The following is a 22,047-nucleotide window of genomic DNA, read 5'->3' as shown; positions in this document are numbered from 1 at the left end:
CGAGAAAAGCGGCGCCCGTGGGCCTTTTGTGACCGCCACACACATTTTCACAGACTGACCCAGAGACGTCTTCATCTTTTTCATGGATATGGTATTCGGGGGTAGAGACGCCATCAGACGTTCATCCGCGTGAGTAGGAACGGCGTCACTCGAGCTAGGGCGAGTAGGTAGGCGCTACTGGCCTAGACGACGTATTGGCACAAAAGCAAAGGTCTGATGCACTCTTCAGCTGTAGACACTGTCGCTGAGCCACCCGCGCAGCGGCAGCGCTTAGAGGGGGAGTCCATAGAGGAGCAGTCGATGAGGAAGCGACTGCGCAATTCGTGGCCGCAACTGGGCATCAACGATGTCGATGCGAAGGGGCCGTCGGTACCGGCAAGCACTTTGTGGTCGATGCTGTTCGATCACGACCGTGCACACGAGCATTGCCAAAAGGAGCGCTGGACGGTCCGCAGTCGCTTCGGCGCACATAATCGTTTTTCTCTCTGCACCTCCTTCCACTCCGTGGCTGTTGTCAGCGATGTTGACCCTCCCAAAGAGGGCTCTCTTCTGACACACGCGTGCGTAGTGAACTGGTCCATCGTGGACCACGAAAAGAAAAAGTACTACCGTTTCTGTGCGGCGGACGATCGGGCGCCGGCGCTCTTTTCGATGCTAATTGCCAAAAAGACGATACGACACGAGCCCGCGGTGCTCCAGGCGATGTTAGAGCAGCTGAACAGCGAGCGCTTGGTGCTGCCAGACCAGCTCCTGGACGAGGCTGCTTCCACACGGCTGACAGAGCTCGACGTTCAGTTCGGCCGAAACACCCTCAAGTCGACCGCGACCGTCGTGAGTGGGGCGCAGAAATTGCGCGTCCCTAAGTACGTCCTCCATCTTGAAGGCGTCAGCAACGAGCAGGAGGAAAGGGACTTGTCGAAAGAGGTGCGCGCCGTTGTGGATCTGACGTTCATGCCGCGTAGGGCTCCGCCGGCGCTCGGTGGCATGCGCGGCGTCGTCTCCACGGGCAACTGGGAGGACGATGAGTTCGCGTACTGCCTTCACCACACTCGACTGCTTGGTGGCTCACTGCGGGTAACGCGCGCCTCAGACGATCTCGAGCTGGCGCGCGACTTAGATGTTAGCCGTGGCAGTGTATGGATGGAGCACAGCTTCGGTGGGGTGGTGCCGCGCACCGTGGAAGAGGCGCGCTTCGTGCGGGACCTCCGCCGTCGCCGCATTGCCGAGGAGACGGGGGACACTGTGCAGGACCGCTGCCTCATTCGCTTGCAGGACGAGGAGGCGCACTGCTTCAGCGTTACGCGCGTCATGACTGGGGAGACAAGTGTCGTGAGGAGTTGCTCCGCCACCGTATTCTCGGCGAGGGGCCAGGAGGCCTTCCAGCACAACGACGGCGTCAGCATGAGCGACGAGACGGACGAATCGTATATGAGCAGTGAAACGGGGATGGTCTACCCAACGAGGTGGCGCATCGCATGCCCTATCGACGACGGCGGCCGCGTCGAGCTACGGCTCGTGGCGACGCTGGCGAACCAAGAGATGCTTACATTTCTTGCGCAGCCCAGCGTGTGGGAGGGCACGGTGACGGTGACAGGCAGGCTGATCAAGGCTGACGGATATAGCAAGGAGGTGAAAGGGGACGGCTTTGTAACGAGTCACGGCCGCGGTCATCTGCACGTAGAAACGGGTCTCTTTGGCATGCTGCATGGTATCGGCTCTACCGCCATGAAGCGGGCGGAGGTGGCCGCCATGGGGTCATGGGAGGCGATTGCCGACGGTCCTGGTCTGGTCGCCGTAGCTGAGATCAAGATGGCCCTCAAAATCCAGCAGTTCGCGTTGACCCCCGCTCAACAGGTTGTGTTGGCGGCGCTCTTCGGGACCTACGGCTACATCTTTCATCACCCTCACGAGGTGGAGCACGTGAAGAAAGCGCTGCAGTGGTGCTACAACCGATGGATGACCTTCTACGGTGCTAGCGCGGTCAACTACCGGACTCTGACGCTTCGCGCGTTCATGATGCAGGAGCTGTGCGATGTGACTCATGCCAAGTGTGGTGCCTGGATTCAAAAGCGGGCACAGGCCTTGGACATCGCGGTGCCGGTGTCGTACCTGTTCACCTCCCACGTGCCGGACCAGTGCGCCTTCTCGCTCCCGGCGCTCAGTTTACTTTTGCACCCGTCTTCCGCGTTGGAGGTGGCACAGATTAAGGCGCTCATGACCGGCACCTGGGTCATGAGCCCGGAGGAGACGGAGGGCAGCATGAATGCGGTCTTGTTGGAGCAGGGCGTGAATGTCTTGTTTCGTAGCGTGAACAGCAAAACGGTACCGACCTGGGTCGTCCACGTGAACCACGAGAACACCAAGCTCGTGATCGACGAAGTGACCATGCTCGAACGACGCCATTTCATTCTCCCTCTCGACGGGACGGAGTGGACGTGGGAGAGCGTTTCGCGTGGCTGGGTGAAGTCACGCGCTTGCGTCTTGTCTGGCGGGAGCGAGTTGTACGTGGAGACCAAAGTGCAGGAGGGGATTGAGCGCGTCTGGTATCAGTTCAAAGACAGTGGAAAAGCAATGGCGCAGAATATCTTCTACTTTCCGAACCTAGACTCGACGAAGCCGGTGGCCTCGTGTAAGCGATACTTCCGAAAACAGCTCCCTCTCGGGTCACCAACGTCGGCCACCAAGTAGGGGTCTGCGTGGGTGAGAAATGTGAAGAGGCAGCCACAACCACCGATTCGCGCTGGTGACTGGCGGGTTGCACTCATACGTTGCCGGGATTTGGCCAGCATCAACTGTTTCTTCTCGAGACACAGTGTGTACTGCCGAGTCCTACGGACAGCGTCTTGTTGCAGAGGCAGACGGGGCGAGCGCCGATGACGCGCCGTTGCAGCGAGTCCTTTTTCAGCGCAGGGGTGCAACTTCAGGAGAGAGCTTGCGTGTGTGCGTGCGTGCGAGTGGGGTGGGTGGGTGGGTAGAAGCGCAAAGGAGTCCAAGTCCAACGGTGTTTTTTCTCGTTTCGAAAGTGCCGTACCACAGGCGAAGTTGCGGGCTCCGTTGCGGCTGGCGAGCGCGCTTTCGCGGTGTCAGTGATGATTCGTAGAAAGATGCTCCATAGCGCTCTAGCCGGCAGGCCTCCGCTACATCTTAGCAACATCTATTTTTCTGCATTTATATACATCTCTTTCTCTCACATCTGCGGGGAGGGTCTGTCTGTCCAGCGCCATGGAGCGAAAGAGGTCAACGAAACGCGGATCATTCGAGGAGCGCTCAGGTCTTCGAGCGCACAGAAGTGATGGGGCGTGCGCTATCGCGCACCGTCTACACCGCAAAAGGGTAGGTAGGCCAGCAGATGCATGCGCCGCACTTGCGTTCTCTTTTTCTCATCGAGAAGGCAACGCAGCTCCATTGGTCACAGGTGGTTTTACCTGCGCGGCCGCCCCCCCTTCCCTTCTCCATGGCGACCCACGTAGGGGTATACGCTTCCGGAAGAGAAAAGGATATGAAACAAGTCGTGTTATTGTCGCGTTAGCGTTGCTCGAGGTGCAACTTCACTTCGAACTCGTCTGGCTCGTGTCGATGCAGAATCGCAACTGGACTCAAGCACGCAACACGCACACACACACATACACACACGCACACATAGTTTGGTGACAGGCATCCCCATAGACGAACATCGGTCCGCGCCACTCTACTATTTGCTCCCAACACACCTCTCTCTCACCCTCTCCGTCCCTTCCTCACATCTTTTGATTTCGCCCTGTGCGCGCGGGACCTCCTCTTCTGTGTGCCGAGATGCGCTTTCCCTTCCTCTTTAGTTTCTCTCGCTGATTCTTACCGATCTCTACCCTTCCTTCTCAGGGGTCTCGCGAGAAGCGCCGACGAACGACAGTGACTCCCTCCCCCCTTGGCCCCCGCCACCCCATCACTTTCGCATCACATTACTCTCATTTGTGCGCCTCTCTCTCCTATTCCGACTTTGCTTATATATACACAGAGTTGGCGTGCCCTTTCTACCCTCGGTGTTTCGTATTGGCCAGCATACGTTGCATCGCTCAGAAGAATAAAACGGAGCTCCCGCTGCGAACCCTGTGATCTTTTTGGCGTATATGTGGTGTACTCGGCGTCTCAGCAACGGAACCTGCACACTGACGCGACAGAGTTCTCTTTCCTCTACGTGTCTCTTCATACGTTGACGATTTCTGCTTGACACACACACACGCACACAGGAACAGACAACGGAAAGGAGGCTGCCGCGGGTAAACCTCAGCTGTTTGTTCTCCGGCGCGCTGGACCGAACCAGGAGGTTACTCGCTGCTCTGCGTGTCTTGCGTTGCACCGGCCGCATTCTCTTTCTGTTTGCTCTCTCTCCCCCCTTTTCAGCTCATTTCCTACGCTTCTGCCGGGGCCTTCTCTTCGTGGTGGCTCTTCACGTGGTGCTGGCCGTCTACCCGTGGTGCGTCGACAGCAGCGTGAGCGAGAGCGAGAGAAAAAAAAAGCGTTTCTCCACAGCACACGTTTTGGTTTCGGCGTTTCTGCGCGGTGGCGCTGGTCGTTGTATTCACCCTCTCGCCTCCTCTTTTTCTGTGTCATTTGCGTTTCAGCAAGACGCATTCGCTGCACACTCCCTGTCTCTCACGCGCCCACACAGCACCAAGAGCATCCGCGAAGCGACGCATCGAAGATGGAGGTGGAGAAGGAAGTTTCAATGGACCAGAGGTATCTGGATAAGCAAAGCCGCACCATCGGAACCTATGGCCTCGAGACGATGACAAAGCTGATCTCCTTTAAGGTGGTCATTGTGGGCTGTGGCGGCGTCGGGATCGAGATCGCAAAGAACCTGGCACTTGCTGGTGTCCACACTATCCGTCTCCATGATCCCCGAAAACCGACAGCTCAGGACATGGGCGTGAACTTTGCCGTCACCCCGCAGTCCATGGCTTCAGGAAAGACCATGGCGGAGCTGTCCGCCACCTATATTGCTGACCTGAACCCGAACACGAGTGTGCAGGTGCTGGGTGAACTGACAGAGGAGGCCGTTGCTGGAAACGTTGCCCTCATTTTCACCGCAGCTGCGCCGGATCTCAGCCTCCATACGCTGAATCAGTGGAACGAATTCTGCCACACACACACGCCGACCATCTCGTTTCTGCTGGCGCTTCAAATGGGCACGATGGGCTCTGTGTTTGCTGACCATGGGCCTTCCTTCATCGTTAAAGACGCCGACGGCCGACCTATATTACAGAAGCTCGTCACAGAAGTGGTGACGCTGCGTGATAAGACGGGCGAGATGTTCACCCGAATCCGCTATGAGACACCAGAGGGGCAGACGCCGGGCGCCCTACGTGACTATACACAGATAAAGCTGAGCGAGGTACATGGGCTCGTGAAAGCGGACGGCACTTCGGTGAACGGTCAGGTGTTTGACGGCGTTGTCTGCCCTTCCGACCCACGTGACACGGTACGTGTGTATCCGGCGTTCGAGACGATGGGGTACAGTGCGTACCTGACGGGAGGGTTTCTGCACGAGCTGAAGGAGACAAAGATGATCCGCTTCAGACCCTTACGCGACGCTCTACCGGCCCCTGGCACCTTCGTTTCAGTGAGCCCCATGATGGACAACTCCGAGGAGTCACTCAGCCATCTCACCCTGCATGCGCTGCTGCTGTACGCTGAGGGGCACGCGGGGCAGCTGCCTGAGCTGCACAACGCCTTGCAGGCTACTGAGGTGGTGGAGCTGGCCAAGAAGGTCCTGGAAGAGAACAAGGCGATGCCGGTGCCACCGGAGCAGCGCACCGCCGACGATTCCGGGAATTCGGAGTTCCCAAACAGGCCGCCACCGCCGCCACCGCCGGCGCCGATGTTGCTCGAAGGCGTGGATGAGGAGGCTGTTTTCACAGAAGCGCTCCTCGCCCGCGCGGAGCTGCAGCCCCTCGCCTCCTTCTTCGGTGCTGTCGTAGCGCAGGAGATCGTGAAGATCACCGGCAAATACTCGCCCATCCACCAGTGGTTTCACTTATCCTGTGCAGCCGTGCAGCCCGAATCGGCCGACTACAGCAGCGACGACTTTCACCCGGTGAACTCGCGCTACGATCACATCATTTCCATTTTCGGCAAAGGTTTCCAAGAACAGCTTGGCAACCTTCGCCTCTTCATGATCGGGTGCGGCGCTCTCGGCTGCGAAAACATCAAGAACTTCGCGCTTTGTGGCATCACCTGCGGTACCACCGGCTCCCTCGTCGTGACTGACAACGACCGCATCGAGGTGTCAAACCTCAGCAGGCAGTTCCTCTTTCGTGAGGAGAATGTCGGACAGTCCAAGTCGGCGGCTGCGGCAGCCCGCATGCGACAGATGAACGCGGATGCCAAGGTGGACGCTCGGCAAGACTTCATCGGCTCGACCACCGAGCATCTTTACCCTGACACTTTCTGGCTGTCTCTGAACGTCGTCGTGAATGCGCTGGACAACATAGAGGCCCGACTCTACGTCGACCAGCAGTGTGTCCGCTTTGGCAAGGTGCTCGTGGAGGCTGGTACGATGGGCACCGGCGGCAATGTCGACATTATTGTGCCAGGCAGAACGTCGTCGTACGCCGACGGCGGTGCTGCAGATCAGACGGGTGGCGTTCCCATGTGTACGTTGCGCAACTTTCCGTACATCTACGACCACTGCATAGAGTGGGCCCGCGCGCAGTTCGACGACCTGTTCGTGTCGCCCATGCAAACGGCTCAGCAGATCATCGAGGACCCGGCTGCCTTCACGAAGCGCATCCACCACGAGGTGGCGAGTGGCTCGAGCGCTGGGGAGCGACGTAGCCTAGTGGTCAAGAACATGGCCCCGCTCAAGTCCCTGAAGCGGACACTGAGGATCCTTGCTGATGGCCCGACGATGGAGAAGTGCGTGACGCTTGGCTGGGAGCAGCTCTTCAGATTGTTTCGCGACCGCATTCTCGACCTTCAGGCGGCCTTTCCGCGCGGTTCGAAGAAGAAGAACGGCGAGGATTTCTGGTCTGGTCACCGCAGGTATCCGTCGGCGCTCGAGGTGACGGCCGCCAATCTTACGCAAGCGCCGAACGCGAGGAACTTCCTTGTGGCGGCCGCTAATCTGTACGCGTGCATGTTTGGCGTGCACCCGCCCAAGCACGAGGCGCGCTTCAACGATGACAAGAACCGGTGGATGCAACAGTACCGCACAGACGAGTGGATTGAAGCGGAGGTCAGCAAGCTGTCGACGCCCGAGTATGTGGCTGGCTCCGTTGACAACCTTGACGATGACTTGGCCGCCGATGCGAAGGAAGGCAAACATGGTTCGGATGAGGAGGCCGAGGCGGAGCTGCAAGAGCTACTGACGGACGTCACCGCACTGGCGACCAAGTGTAAAAATAGCAAAGCGCTCCCGCTCGAGTTCGAGAAGGACGACGACGACAACTTTCAAATCGACTTTGTCGCCGCGGCCAGCAATCTCCGCGCGGAGAACTACGGAATACCAACGCAGGATCGGATGAAGGTGAAGCTTGTTGCCGGTAAGATTATTCCTGCCATCGCGACGACAACCTCCGCCGTGACTGGCCTGGGTCTCATTGAGCTCTTCAAGGTCTTGCAGCGGAAGGACATCTCGGTACTGCGCAATGGTATGGTGGATGTGGGCACAAACAACTACGTGCTTTTTGAACGCGATCTGCCCATAAAGAACTGCACGAAGCTTGTGGCCACCTACATCCCGGAGCGGGACTGCACGTATAAGAAGAAGGTCATCCGTGTGCCCGAGGGGTTCACCAAGTACGACATGCTTCGGATCCCTGTCACACCAGCGACCACGGTGAAGGAGTTTGCAGCGGCGCTCGAGGCGACTCTGAACAGAACCCTCCCTGATGGCGCAAACTATGCGTACGAGGTGGATGGCCTCGGCGTCGGCAAAGGTATGCTGTGGAACGGCCGTCTGAGTCACCCAAATACAAACGCCTCTCTGATGAAGGTGATTGAGCTTCAGAAAGTCGTTGAGGCGGGCGGCACGCTACCGGCGCCCTTTTGGCAGAACCGAGTGCAGTTCTGCGACCTCTCCGTGACGGTTTCTGTCGACGACGGCGATGACTCTGTGGATGAGGTGGACGTGGAGACAGCCACTGTGTGCCTTGAAATTCAGCAGTAGCCCATGGCGGAGTGGCCGGCGGGGCGCCCCTAGCGGCACGAAGGAGATAGTCTCGGTGCACCGCAAGGCGACCTGTTGTGGGCCGCCACTTCCTCGATCTCGTCTGCATAGGAAGAACGCTGTGAAGCAGTTCTCGAGTAGTCCGCGCTCCATGCGCCGGAAGGGACGCCCGGTATGCTCGTTTACTGTCGGTATGGTCGGCGCGTTGCTCGCAACGTATCTCCAAAAAAGGAGGTGTTGGCGCGCATCTCGGAGAGGGCGCTCCTCCTGCTCTCCTCTCCCTACATTCGCTTTACATGCACCTCTTTCGCTACCCATGGAGAGGCTTTGTGCAGATATGGGTGCGCGCTTTTCTTTGTATGTTTGCGTGACTCTCTATCGACGCGTTCGTCTTGGTGTCCTCCGTGATGCCGGGCACGTGAGCGGCGAGTGCGGTTACCGCTACCCCAACCGGCGCGGGAAAAGCGGAGGTGCGCAACCGATGATCGTTTGCGGCGCACCTGGGGCATGGGCCGTCCAACATCTTTGGACAGGAGGTGTACGGCGGATGCTGTCAGTCCTGAACACGGTGTCAGCAGACTGCAGTATTATAGCATCAGCGACTCAACAGACACAGAGCATCCCGTCAGGTGTCGATGGGCTATGCTCCATCATCCCTACCTCGCGATCCCCCTTCAGGACGGCTGGCTCTGAGCCCTTGGTGCGCGGGGCCGCGTGGTATGCAGGGGTCCGTTTGGCCTGCCGCGACAGGCTGCTCGCCGCGCCGCGCATGCGCGCGACATGTGCGGCACCTGGCGCATGCGATGGCGCGGTCGGATGCGGCACGGCTGCCGGTAGCACGGCGGGCGCTCCCAACTCCCCTCCCGGGTCGCGTCATCGCGTTCGCCGGGCTTTCCAACGTGGAGGGCCAGCATGCGGCATGGCGCGCTGCACCGGCTCGTGGCGACTCAGGGGTGCGGGGCACGGTGTGTGGGCCGGGCGCAGCGGGCCTTCGAGGGGCGCGAGGCCTGCTGGCGGCCTGCTAGGGTGGCGGCGCGCGGTCTACCGAGGAGACGCCTGCGGCCGCCGGCGCCGCCCGTATCCAGTGGGGGGGAGGTGGTGTAGCGCCGAGAGATGTCTCAGTGCCGCTGGCTCGTTTTGGAGAAGGTGCACACGGTGCTTCCTGGAGGACCTCAAGCCAAGTTTAGTGGAGGAGGCTCGGCGGGCGTGTCGCTAGGTGCGTGTAGGATCGTTCATTTGTTCATGCTGGAGTGACACCTTGAGGTTACAAAGGATCGCATACGGTTGAAAAAACGCAGATGCAGCGGTCGGGCCGCGCATGCGTATGACAGAAATAGGGGCTCCACTAATGGATCGCTCTCTGCCAGAATGGGGGTTTCGTGGTGGCCTCGTTGGGGCCCTGCCGACACTTCAAGAGGAAAAAGATTCATTCATGCGCAAAAGCTCAGCTAAGGGATACTCTTGTGCGGTGCCTGCAAGGGCATTGAAAAGTCCGCTCCCCCTCCCACCCCCACTGCCACTCCCCTCACACACTGACATCATGGGGAGCGGGCGCGATGCTCGGTGAAATGGGGTGTGAGAGTGGCTTGTGGTAGTCCAGGGGACTCACTATTGGGGTTGGGCACCTGCTCGCCCCCCTTCCCCACTTTATTAGTAGAATCTCTTCAACGTCGCGGCGAAAGGCAGGGCCGTGTTCTGGGACGGTTGCTGCTCATTCCATACGCATCGTGCTGCTGAGGCGCCTGCTGCATCTGCCATCAAACCTAAAACTGTTCTCTTTGCCTTGCGCGTTGAATGGATCGCCTTCCTCAGATGATTCGCCAGGAAAAGCATCTCGAAGCCCGTGCTGAGAGGCACACAGACCCTCGTAATTCCCACAGACGCCACCGATGTTGGCTCTCAAAGCTGTCCATATACTTCCTCAGTTGATGTGTTCGTGTTCGTGTTGTTTGCGGCGCAGCAGTGGCTATGTTGCCTTATTGTGTGTGTGCCAGTCCGAAAAAACACGATTGCATGCCACATTGGCGTGTAAAACGATTGCTTTTATGTTCACCAGAAGATCAGCTCACTAGCAGCAAGCTCCGGCCACCTTGCAGAGGCAAAGGAGTGAAGGCATCCACTTATGACCCCTCAGAAAGGTCACTTGTTCACTTGAAAACATGCGGGAATCTGGGAAGCTTCTTTCTCGCGTGGAGGAAGTTACCCCCCCCCCGAATTTCGTCGCCGACTGCTCTCGCCACGGTAAGAGCCGCCCCGCTCATGAGCCTTGGAAAGCCTCGTGGTGCGCGTTTCATGGTCGGATCGGCGAGGAGGCTTCCCACTCTCAATGGCACAAGGCCGCTGACGCTACAGCAGCTCGGGCCACCCTGACGACGGCCGTCGAGATGCATGGGACCCGCCGGCAAGGTCCTGCTGCTGCAGTCCCTCGACCTTCCCTCTGAGGGAGTGTCGCCTTGTCGAATTCTTGGAACATAAGCCGGGCTGCAGGAGTCCTCGCGGTCAATGGGGTTGCCTACTGCAATGCTGAGTCGAGGGTGGCTCAAGGGGTCTAACCACGGCCCCTGAAAGATTCGTAGTCTGCCGGTCATTCGCCCTTCCGGGACTGAACAGACGCCCGCGCTGCGCAGCGTCTTAACTGGACGTGGCTCTACTTCTCGATAGAATGAAGCTGGCTGAAGGGCATTAGCTGAAGGGGAAAGTTTCGCACCCGATGCGCGTCGAAGCGTCGTAGCCGAGCACGAGATCACAACAATCGGAATAAAAATGGCGACTGCGGAGACGTACACGTACGCAGCTCGCAGGACATGATGCAAATCCAAAGTGGCCGTTTTCCACCTAGCTCCCCTATTCTCTCTCGCGGTCAGCGCATAGGTGCAGACTGGAGCGCACGAAGTAGCGCTCGCAGTGCTCCTCGGCTCCATCGCGCCCTTTCTGGTTTCATTTTTTGCTCCCTTTTTTTTGTTGATATTCGCTTTGACGTGATCGTTTTTTTTTTTGTCATCATTCCTCAGCGTCAAGGACTATGGGGACGCTTTTCTTAGATGCCCTGCGCCTCCTCAGCTGCGTGCTCGTGCGCGTGCATTCGACGACTCCGTCTCGCTTTTTTTGTTGTTGCTGGCAGCTGCCAGCTGCAGGAACACTGCTGCGGCGCCGCTCTCTGTGCGACGCCATCTTCCTTCGCTTGTGGGAAGGTGCGTCTCGGTCGCTCTGTGACTCTCTTCCAGCGCTCGTGTTTATTTCTGTTCTTTGCACGCCCGCAGAGACTCTTTCACCATATGTCCTGCTCGTATTCTTCAGTTGCAACGGCTATGGATTCGCCCTTCTCTGGGAGATGCACACTCTTTCGCCAAGTGCATGTGCGTGCGCGTGCTGTCTCGCACAGCCTCCTCTCCACGCGCGCCCTCTTTTTCTCCTTTCGTGAGGCGTTTTCTCACTTGTTCGACTCTGACTTTGGCACAACCACAGCGGAAACCACTCTTCGCTGCGCGCGCACCACCACAGTGCCGTGACACCGGGCAGCAATCAAAGAGGACTGCTACCGCGGCGCATACCCTCTCATGGAAATGTTTTCTTGGCACTTGCAAGGCTCCGATGCATACCCTTTACGTCGTGTGGAAGAGTGGGAGCGAGGACGGCTCTGAAAGCGCACACGCCTCAAAGATGCTGCGCAAACAGGCGAAAAGGGCGATATGTGCGTATCCGTGCGAGGCTCTTGGATGGGCCTGCTGCAGTCAGCTGCTTTCATCGGGGTTTCGCCAGTTTGCCTTACTCCTTCCTCGCGTGCTGCCCCTCTTTTCTCCTCCACTTCCTTCATCTGCTTCTCCACACGCGCTCCTGGGCCTTCCCTGGAGTGCGACCTGCCAGACGCACCTCAGGTCGCCAGAGGAAACGAAGAATAGTGAGGTTCATACACCGCGCCGCATCCACACAAGTGCGTACTCGCGCTGGAGGGTGTGCTCCGTTTACCTGCGCAAAGCGCACTGCAAACGCGTTGGCTGTGGGTGGCTGTTTTGGGTTCTGCTGTATTCCTGAGGGCGTTCTTGACGCCTTCTCCACGGTTGGCAAGACCCGACACAAACTCCCGGTCTACTCTCTCTCTCCCTTTCACTTATTCCACGGTTCGTCATCGCCTCCGCCATTTTCACTTCCCCCCTCGCTGTCCCAGAGCGACGTTGCTCCTTTTTTGTTGTTGTTCCCGCTGGCTCTTACTTCGCACCAGCTCGTTGCGCTCTTGCTCATTCCGCTGCTGCCTCAGCATCAGAAGGGGCTGTATAAACGTCATAATGGTCGCCTCCATCACATTTCGACTCAAGTCTAGCAACCATGTTGGCACCATCAATATGGAAGGCAGTGTCATGTCCTGCCGTGATGCGCAGCAAGCAATCGCCGCCAAGCTGCGCGCGCCGCCGGAGGAAATTAATGTGTTCCTAGCAGGCAGCACAGCACTACTTCATCCAGACGAGGATCTGCCAGCGTACGCTGTCGTCGATGTCGTGCGGCAGACACACAGCGGCAAGTCGCTCTTCCTCACACGCCCCAAATTTGCGCCGCCTCCGTCCTCGATGGACAGCGTCGCGAGCTGCTCAGGATTTGGCAGCTCAGACGGCTTTGGTCATGGGCACGCGCTGACTGAGGAAGAGCGACTGGCGCAGCTGCAGGCGGAGGCCGCCCTCGACACGGGCATCGACGAGGTGAGCACTCGTTTTCGTCGTGGCGGTCGCGGCGGTCGCGGGGGCTTCGGCGGTGGGCGTGGTGGCATGGGCGACCCTTTCCTTGGCGCTGGTCGTGGTCGCGGTGACGTGTTTCGCGCAAATATGGAGGAAAACTTCCGGCCTCCGCCAAAGGGATACATCTGCCACAACTGCGGCAAAGGCGGCCACCTCATCCAACATTGCCCGTCGTCGAAAGGTGGCAAGGCTATGAAGGTGCTCTCGTTTCCGGTGGGTATTCCTGAGAGTATGCTGGTCGAGTGCACCATGGACGACCCGGCCCCCAAGTTCATTACACGCGACCACCGCCTCGTAAAACGCCGCGTGGACCCCTCAGCGTTTACAGCGATTTCCATTGCCGGTATCGATGGCGACGGCTCCGGCAAAACCGCACACGACGACGACGATGTGCACCCAACGGCGCTGACCCTCAAGAAGGGTGCCGAGGTATCGCAGGCAAACCGCACCGCGAGCGCCACTGCTGAGGAGTCGCCGTCGATAGCAAAGACCACTGATGCCAGCTTCTGCTGCGTCGTGCACAGCGGCATTGCCCGGGAGGCTATGAAGTTGCCGTGCTGTGGTCGACTCATGTGCCACGCCTGCTTTACAAAAATGGCTGAGGAAGCCTTGGACGAGACGCGGAGCCTGGACGACGAGTATGACGGGGGCGTGATCTGTCCTGGATGCAAGGAGCCGCTTATCATGGACGAGGTGGTTCCGGCAACGAAGGAGCGAGAGCGAATCAAGCAGCTTCTTCTTGAACGTAAACGCGAGCGTGAGGCGCCGTGAGCCTTGGTCGACTGCGGGGTGCTCCTTCCTGTTTTTAAAACTGTTGACTATCTAAGGCGGCGTTGCGCTCCTCCATGGAGTGACCGTGTGGTGCGAGCTCGTGACGAGGCCTCTTCTCGCCACTTCGTTTGTCTTTCTTCTCCCCATGTGTGCTTTGGAATCGTCGGAGGGAGAGGGAGTGCGACGATTGCATACCGAGCCACGTGTAACACTACCCTCTCACCCACATAAACATCCCGCGCAGCAGCGAACCATCACCCAGAAAGAAAAAAAAAACGGCAGCAACCAAGTGCCAGCTGGTGCGCTGTCGATACTGCATCACCGGCACTATGACTACATATCCTCTTACTTCTGGCGCCCTGCTCGCTTCCGCTCTAAACAAAACGGAAAAATCCACGGAAAAAACAGGCAAGGCAAGAAGGTTCCTCTGCAGGGGCGAGTCACCTCTATGGGGCGAGAACACCCGCGCATCTACGATCAGCCGACGGTGGCTCATGGGCGGGCGCTCTCGGCTCCGTTCTTTCGTTAGTGTCGCTGCACAGGTCGTCCCTTCACAGCCCCACCCTCGGCTGGACTTCGTTAGGGGTTGTACGCCATCCTTCACTCTCCGCAACGATCCTATATTTGTCTCCTCGCCATGCATACGCACCGCGTTCTGATGCGCTGCACACCCCGTCTTCTCCTCATCTCTGCCCGATGGGCTCACAGCGATTAGACCACCCCGTGCTGTGCGCTCTCTTACGTTTTGCTCTGTCTTCTTTTCATCTTCTCTTTGTGGTGCTACGGCACGCACCGAAAGCTCAAAGAAGCTTGGTGAGGTGTCGATAGGCGCTCGTCTTACTCGGTCGCTACTTCTTCGTCGTAGGCGTATTCGCAGAGGAGTGAGATTCGGAATACAACGGCCCCTCTCACTCCCCGCGGCTCTTCTCCCTTTCCTCTCTCGCTCTCACCTGTATTAGCACTTGAAAGGTGCAAGCAAGTTCGTATGTGTGTATGGCTGCGCGGTTTGTACTCTCTCTCCTTTGGCATTGTGGTTCGCTGAATCGTCGCTAGGCGTAGGGGTGAGGGACATACGCACACATAGACACAGGTTCAAACAGCTCGACCGCTTTCGGTTTTTTTTTCGTTGTGGCGCATCTTCTTCGACATGGTTGCAGAACTACAAAAGTTGGTCTTCAACCCTGTGCCTTGAAGGACTGTTTCTGGTCTCGTGGTCTTCTCCTCCCCTTTCTCTTTCTGTCTGTCTCTCTCTCTTTGTGTGTGCGTGTGTGTGTGTGGCGCATCGTGTGACTGGTGATAGGCACTTATTTTCGAGTGTGCTAGTTAGTCCCCGTCCCCCCCCCCACCCTCTTCTCTTCGCTACGTGCCTTCATCCTGTTTCCTGTCGCTGCGAAATAAGTTCGCGTGCCTCAGTGCGAGCTATATCATCTCCACTTTCTTCCCTGTCATATACCGCAGCGGTCTCGCCGTGGCCTGGACGCCTATGCCTCCATACTGCCCCTTCGCGACTTCTGCCTGCCTATACGACGTCAGCATTGCGTGCGTGTCTTGTGCCCATACGAGCGGCCCTTCATCATTCCACCGACTCACTCCGCTAGCCCGCAAGCCATGACTAGCGTCTTCACCTACGGCGCCTATGGCAGCAATTCCATGGCGAAGAGGTACGGCGAGATGGCTGTCCAGTCTTCAAAGTGTGGCTCAAAGAACTTTGTCTACACCAAGTCGCACGATGACGCGCAAAGCTTTCCGAGGCATCACCATCGCCAGAGCGACAACCCGGTGCGACTCTGCTTTACGTGGACCCGCTGGCGGTGGATTATGCACGACTTCCGCATGTTCGGTCTCTGGGGCGCTCTGCGTAGACACTACTACATCGGCGAGCCGTGGCGCCGCAAGGATGAGAAGATCTTTGTCGGCAAGGACGAAAACGGCAATAAGTACTGGCAGAGCCGTCGCTCACAGGGCAGCTTCTTCGTGCGTTTTGTCGAGCCGGTGGATCCGCACTGGTTCCGCGGCCAGTCTCCCCACTGCGCTAGCCCAATGTGGCTGAAGTGGATGCAGGGCGGCGCCGCGCACACCCCGGCGCAGATGAAGGCGCGTGGCGAATGGGGCCACAACTCGCGCCTGGGCATCCCCATGCCGTTTAACATCAAGTACGATGAATGGTCACCCCTTAACGCCGGCAACATTTACACACGAGATCCCATGTGGGTAGCCGCTCCCGGTCTCCTCATCAATCCGGAGCGCCGCGCCTTGCAGGAGGCGGGCTTCTCGCGGTGGATGTGGCAGAAAGGTCTGCCGGTCTATATGCCTTTCTGCGGTGTGCACGACTACTCGGATGAGCTCGTCGAAGAGTTTTACCGTGGGCAGTGGGCCTTCTGTCGCGAGAGCAAAGGCAATGATCATGATGAGTGGCGCAACTAGCGAGGGTGCAGGTGGGATAGCGCGTGTAGGCCGCACTCGAGATGTGCTCCTGCGGGCACTGTCTCGCTCGTATTATATCGCGGCAACCACTGAGAAAAAAAATATAAAGGAGGGGGCTCTGCTGCACCGATATTATGAGCCCTCTCTCTCTTACTGTGCTGCTGCTTTTCTATGAAAGATTTGCCTTCTGCTGCCGCGCCTTTTTTACCCGCAGTGCGCGTGTCGTTTTTCCTTGACCGTGTCCGACCTCTGCTGAAGTATGTGTTCTCGCCGCCCTGCGGGCTCTCCACACGCGAAGGTCGAACGCGGGTATCTCTTCCTCTGTTCCTCTCTTCACGGATCTGTCTGTTGCTCATGCTCATGAGAGGAAACAGTCCTTCCCCTCCCCTCCCTTTAGCCTCCTCCTTGCATCAACGGCGAATCGTTGTCCACGCCTCCCATTTTCTCTGGCGCGCCATTAGTATTGCTGTGAGGCACATTCAAGGAAGAACGAGAGGGAACTCCTCCTAGAGACGCGTAGGCCGGTAGACAAGAAGCCATCACGGCTCACGGTCCGCATGCGTAGCGAGGTTTTGAAGTGCAGCGGGTTATCGGTGCATCAGCGCAGCAAAGGCGGCGCGAAACGCGAGGCTTCGCCACCGCCACAACGACGTTGACGTTGTCTGCGCGCTTTGGGGACCTGATAGTCTATCTCCTTCCTTGCCCTCTTCGCCCGCGGCCGCAGTTGTCGCCCCGCCGCACTCCCCCTTTCCCCGACGACTGGATGCTCCTCTCACTTGTGCGCTCGCCCTTTCCTCCCTCTGTTCCTGCTCTCTTCTCCGCGTGTGCATCTTGCTTACGTGGGCTGTGCTCCCCCACCACTATGCTTGAGCGAATACCCGATAGAGCACTTGATGATTCCACCGACGCATTGGTGACGGCCCTCGAACGTGAGTGCACGGGCTGCCTTTCCTCTGTCGTTTTGCATGCCGGATCCCTCTGTTTTCGGTTCTGCGCCCCGTCCCATCACCACTGCGGCCGGAGGCGGAAGACATGAGCCATTCGAGTTTACAGGAACAGGAGAGGAGCGGGCTGGAGGTAGTGAGGCGCGTGAATCGTGAGCTTCAGCGTAACCTGGTGTTGGAGACTGCCCTCATCGCCTTCACGCTTGGCGTGCTGACCGTCGCAAGTGTGCTTCTCACGGCGTTTGGATGGCGCACACACGACGACACTCTGTTCGCTCTTGGGCTCTACATTCTTGTGGCGCATATCGCTTTTCACGTCCTCGAGTTTTTGACGGCCGCGCTCACGCGCCCTCACGACACCCACCCGGATGCCTTTATGGTATGCCACTCGACAGAGTATCTCATCGCGAATGGCGCAGCGCTGCTGGAGTTCGTTGTGGAGGCGTACCTCATCCCTGAGCGTTGGAAGCTAGACCCTTCCCGTCACGCCCTGCTCGGCTTTTTCTTCCGAGTGAACGCCGCCTCGGCGCTTCTCTTCACACTTCTCGTTATCATTTTCTACGGCATCCGTGTCGTGTCTATGCTGCAGTGTGGCTCCAACTTCTCCCTCATGATCGAGCACGAGCGGCGTCCGAGTCATCGGCTCGTGACCCACGGCCTTTACAGGTATCTCCGCCACCCGGCCTACTTTGGATGGTTTTGGCGCACTGCCTGCGCGCAGTGGATTCTGGCCAACCCCCTCTCTGCCGTGGCACACACAGGCGTTGCCTGGTACTTCTTTCGATCTCGCATCGCCTATGAGGAGGCCACTCTGCAGAGGCCAGACTACTTTGGGGAGGCGTACAAAAGGTACAAGGCGCACACCGTGGTGGGGATTCCATTTTTGTAGTTGGCACCTGCCACGTGTTGCTGCGTACTGTTAATCGGGCACCCTGCTGCACTGAAAGAGGAGCGTGGACCTTGGGAGAGAGAGAAGCAGAGAGAACGATGCGTTGAGCGACAACGTGCGTGCGCGTCAGGTGTGTGCGTATGGGTCGCCTTCTCTGATGCGGCCATCACAACAACGGCGCGCTGCGTTGTGCAATTAATCCTCATGGTGGCGACATAAGAGGAGAAGCACAGAGGCGGCGAATCGGTAATGCAACGAGCAGTGCGCACTGATAGGACGCACCTTTCTCCAAAAACGCATACGAAGAAAGGTGCGGAGCGTCGGTGATGCGGTGCCTCACCCCACCTTCTCCCCGTTCGGCGCGATAGCACCAAGTCCTGCAGGCGAGCGCAGAGATTCAACGCACCAGCAGGGCGGCATGCGCGACCCTCGCCTTTGTCGCCCGCGCTTGGCGCCGCTGCGGACACGTACCCGCTGTATGGATGCAACAGCTATTGCACTCACTTCCTTCACATCCCCTTTCTATTCGTTTTATTCGTTACCGGAACGCACGCACATGTGTCTGCACGTGCCTTTGCTATCCCCTCCCCCTCCTCCTTGAAGCAAGTATTGCTGCACTGTACCTTTCTCTCTCTTCTGCTTCGCCCTTCCGGTGCGTCGCGCACACACCGACGGCTTCGCTTGCGCCCTTCCGTTGTTTTTATGTTCACGCATGTGAGTAGGTGTATTTTTTTTTGGTCTCTGTGCTGCTGCGATAAGCGATCACATTATCCTACCCACTCACTCCCTTTACCATGAGCATACCCAATTACAAATCCTCGATGTACATGAGGAGACTCGACCGACCGCCGAGCAAAGTGCAACTGATCTCTGACTACATCTTCTCTATTCACTACCTGCCGGCCTGCTCGTCAGTGCTGCTGTCATGCCTCGCGCTAGGTTTCGGGACGGGCTGGAAGATGCCCCTCTTCATCACCTGTCTAGGTGCACTCGCAACTTGCCTCGCCTTCTACGTTCAGCCTTTGCGATGCTTCGCCTCGCTTGGGGGTAGCTTCAATGCCGGCGTGCGGGAGGTGCAAGGTGAGCGGGGGGTCATGCAACCCCCCGTCACCATTGTTTACCCGACGACTGGAGGCTCACCTCGACGCGGTATCCACTACATTCCGTTCGGCGAGCGCAACTATGTGGTGGGCCTCGCCAATTACAGCAAGGTTCCCTACGTACTGCTGAAGGATCTGCTACTAATGCGCAGGAAGATGCGACCCGACGCGGAGCCGGTGTCTCTCTTCCTCCGGGATGGAACCCATCGCCCACTAATCGTGTTCAGCCACGGTCTTAGCGGATATCCGCATTTGTACAGCACCTTTCTAATGGACCTGGCTGCCCGCGGGGCTATCGTGTTTTCCGTGACGCACATGGACGGCAGCGCTGCCTACTGCCGCGACGCGGGGCGAGAGATTCGCATTCCGCTGAACACTCAAGTGGGCTGGGCCACCGAGGATCGCGAGCCGCAGCTAGACATCCGTGTCCGAGAGACGCTCAACACGGTCAAACGCGTCTGTAGTGGGGAGCTTCTGCTCGCCATGGGATACGACCAGTCAACGGTGAAGAAGTTTGTTGCGATGGAGCCGCAAGTCCACCTCGTCGGGCACTCGTTCGGCGGTGCAACGTGCCTTGCAGCTGCTCTGGAGAAGACGCAAGAGACGCGTGATAGAGGATTGAGCAGCATCGCGAGTGCAATCGTCCTCGATCCGTGGATGGTCCCGCTACGAAAGTCGATGTTCTACAGCAAAATCACCAACAAGGAACAACCGATCCACTTCATTACACCATCCCTGCAGCTCTTCTCGGAGGAATGGGTGCGAAACAAAGAGGAGTACTCTTTTTTCGAAGACGTCAAAGCCATCGTCGATGCACAGAAACGCACGGAGGAGGAAGCCGCGCTTGTGGCGGCCGCCAACGCGAAGCTGAAGATGACGAATGCGTCATGGTACATGATGAAGGAGTACCGCGGCACTGGACACGTGACGTGCACCGATGTCTCCCTGTTTAGTCCCGTTGTGAACCGCGCAGGGTACATGAAAGCGTCACCGCGAGGCTCGATTGTGACATTCGCGTCGGAAATACTGCAATTTATCGAAAAAGTGTCTGGCCCGCTGCCCCTCGATGCCAAGCTCCTTAGCGACTCTGCGCTCGCCTCTGCGCTGAGGTCGTAAAGACGTTGTGCCGCTCTAGGTGCCGAGACATCGCTGATCCCCCATCTTGGCTGCCGCCAGGCAAGCGACGAGAGACGCGGAGTTTGACTGAGGCGCCTGTTCGACAGGAAGGGCATGCGAAAAAAGAAAGCGTACACACAGAGACTGATAGAGAGGGGGAGAAACGCGCGCGTAGTGAGGATGAGAAGGCAACGCGTTGCTTTCTCGACAGCGGAGCGACACCATGGCCAGCTGGCGTAGGGATCTTATGGTACGTAGTGCGATACGTTATCGATGTGATCGTCTTCTCTCTGTGATTGTAAGTTTTTTGGGGGGGCTGTTGCCTGTATGTATGCTCATCCAAGGGCGAAGCGGGGAGAGAGAAAGGAAGAGAGTCAGTGTCTCTGTGCGCCGCACTGCCCTTAGGCTGCCGTGGATTTTTTCTCTTTGTCGCTCTTCGCCTATTCCCTCACGTTTTCCTCTTTTTTTCCCCCACCATGAAATGCATTACGGCGCGACTGACAGGGGCGCTGAGGGTGTCATGTAGGCGGATGCAGAAAAGGCATCGAAACCCACTAAGGAAGCTCACTGTCTCCACTGCACTCCTCCTCTCTGAATTGCTATAGGGAAGAAGCCGCCTGCTACATGTCGTCAGCCGCTCTTCCCAATGGAGCGCACATTCAGAAGAGCGTTCGCCTTCGCGCGACACTACTGCGCTGTGAGAGTTGCTCCAGCGAGCGTTGGCACGCAGCGCCCCACGCCCAGTCGTTGCTACGCGAGGAGACGAGCAATCCTCAGCCTTTGAGGCGCCTTAGACGACAGTGAGCGAGAGGGCAAAAGGGAAAGAGAGCGTTTCGCATCCGCTACCCTCGCCCTCTTCCACTTTTGCGTACTGCTTTCACTTTCTCTTCGCCCGCTGAAGTGTCGTGTGGGCGTGTCTGTCTCATGTCTTTGTTTCCTCTTCTTTCGGCTGTCTCTTTTTTTTCCCTCCGCGCGTCGTTTCTCTACCCACTTCGGTGCTCGTTTCGCCCCCGATTTCTCCACATGCTGCTCTCCTCTCTCCCTTCCCAACGGCGGCCATGGCCGGACAGATGCTCAATTGCAGCATGGCACATTACCCATCCGCTTTTGCGTGGATGTCGTGCAGCTCAGCCCTTCAACCCGCCGCCTCTCTGCCGCTCCTTCTGGTCTTCTGTGTACCCTTCGTCGCCATCGTCGACGTGAAACGCTTCTTCTCTCCCAAGCACGCCTTTTGTGCGTATCTCAGTTCGATTCCAGCGCTCCAGCAAATACGTCAAACATCCGGAAAAAAATGCCCTCTCGCCGTATGCTGCACACCATGATTCGCGTTAGCGACCTCGAACGCTCCGTCAAGTTTTACACGGAGCGTTTGGGGATGACCATGCTGCGTAAGTGGGACGTCCCGGAGGAAGAGTATACCCTCGTCTTTCTTGGCTACGGGACCGAGATGAACTCAACAGTCCTAGAGCTGACCTACAACTACGGTGTCGCGTCCTACAATCATGGAGACGCTTACGGGCACATAGCCATTGGCGTCGACGATGTGAAGACGTTGGTGGCAGAGATGCGGGATCATCAGGTTCTTGTCGACTACGAGGATGAGAGTGGCTTCATGGCGTTTGTGGTGGACCCGGACGGGTACAAGATTGAGCTGCTCAATGAGCAGATGATGATGCAGAAAGCCGAGGCGGATATGAGGGAGCAGGGTACTGCATAGAGCACCTTATCGCCGTTTCTCTCACTCCTCCTCCCCGTCGCGCTTTCCTTCCCATTCACCGCACACTTCTGATGCCGAGGGCGCGTTCACTCGCGCCGGCCCTGCACACACATTCTCTGGCACTACAGGAGATGCGTGCACCTGTCTTCCTTCTTCTCGCCCTCACTGCCACGCGCCCACGATGTCTTTCGGGGCTGCGCCGATCCCTTTTGT

The 22,047-nt window shown here is 58.0% G+C and overlaps 7 protein-coding genes across 7 annotated transcripts; all 7 read left to right on the top strand.

Moving 5' to 3' along the window:
- Window positions 1-216: 216 nt before the first annotated feature.
- LSCM1_01065 (uncharacterized protein) lies at window positions 217-2,688 on the top strand (the record flags this gene model as incomplete). Its single annotated transcript, XM_067318691.1, has 1 exon — window positions 217-2,688. The coding sequence occupies one exon, from the start codon at window positions 217-219 to the stop codon at window positions 2,686-2,688; it is 2,472 nt and encodes an 823-aa protein (XP_067174796.1).
- Window positions 2,689-4,681: 1,993 nt separating this feature from the next.
- Window positions 4,682-8,146, top strand: LSCM1_01064 (uncharacterized protein; the record flags this gene model as incomplete). Its single annotated transcript, XM_067318690.1, has 1 exon — window positions 4,682-8,146. One exon carries the CDS (start codon window positions 4,682-4,684, stop codon window positions 8,144-8,146), a length of 3,465 nt encoding a protein of 1,154 aa, XP_067174795.1.
- A 4,283-nt stretch (window positions 8,147-12,429) lies between these two features.
- On the top strand, window positions 12,430-13,644 carry LSCM1_01063 (uncharacterized protein; the record flags this gene model as incomplete). Its single annotated transcript, XM_067318689.1, has 1 exon — window positions 12,430-13,644. One exon carries the CDS (start codon window positions 12,430-12,432, stop codon window positions 13,642-13,644), a length of 1,215 nt encoding a protein of 404 aa, XP_067174794.1.
- A 1,608-nt stretch (window positions 13,645-15,252) lies between these two features.
- On the top strand, window positions 15,253-16,068 carry LSCM1_01062 (uncharacterized protein; the record flags this gene model as incomplete). The annotated part of the gene is made up of 1 exon (XM_067318688.1): window positions 15,253-16,068. One exon carries the CDS (start codon window positions 15,253-15,255, stop codon window positions 16,066-16,068), a length of 816 nt encoding a protein of 271 aa, XP_067174793.1.
- A 1,032-nt stretch (window positions 16,069-17,100) lies between these two features.
- LSCM1_01061 (uncharacterized protein) lies at window positions 17,101-17,901 on the top strand (the record flags this gene model as incomplete). The annotated part of the gene is made up of 1 exon (XM_067318687.1): window positions 17,101-17,901. The coding sequence occupies one exon, from the start codon at window positions 17,101-17,103 to the stop codon at window positions 17,899-17,901; it is 801 nt and encodes a 266-aa protein (XP_067174792.1).
- Window positions 17,902-18,695: 794 nt separating this feature from the next.
- Window positions 18,696-20,117, top strand: LSCM1_01060 (uncharacterized protein; the record flags this gene model as incomplete). Its single annotated transcript, XM_067318686.1, has 1 exon — window positions 18,696-20,117. The coding sequence occupies one exon, from the start codon at window positions 18,696-18,698 to the stop codon at window positions 20,115-20,117; it is 1,422 nt and encodes a 473-aa protein (XP_067174791.1).
- A 1,291-nt stretch (window positions 20,118-21,408) lies between these two features.
- Window positions 21,409-21,834, top strand: LSCM1_01059 (uncharacterized protein; the record flags this gene model as incomplete). The annotated part of the gene is made up of 1 exon (XM_067318685.1): window positions 21,409-21,834. The coding sequence occupies one exon, from the start codon at window positions 21,409-21,411 to the stop codon at window positions 21,832-21,834; it is 426 nt and encodes a 141-aa protein (XP_067174790.1).
- Between the last annotated feature and the right edge of the window lie 213 nt (window positions 21,835-22,047).

This window comes from Leishmania martiniquensis, chromosome 35 (assembly GCF_017916325.1).
Source record: "Leishmania martiniquensis isolate LSCM1 chromosome 35, whole genome shotgun sequence".
Classification (NCBI taxonomy): domain Eukaryota; phylum Euglenozoa; class Kinetoplastea; order Trypanosomatida; family Trypanosomatidae; genus Leishmania; species Leishmania martiniquensis.
This window is presented reverse-complemented; position numbering and strand designations above follow the sequence as displayed.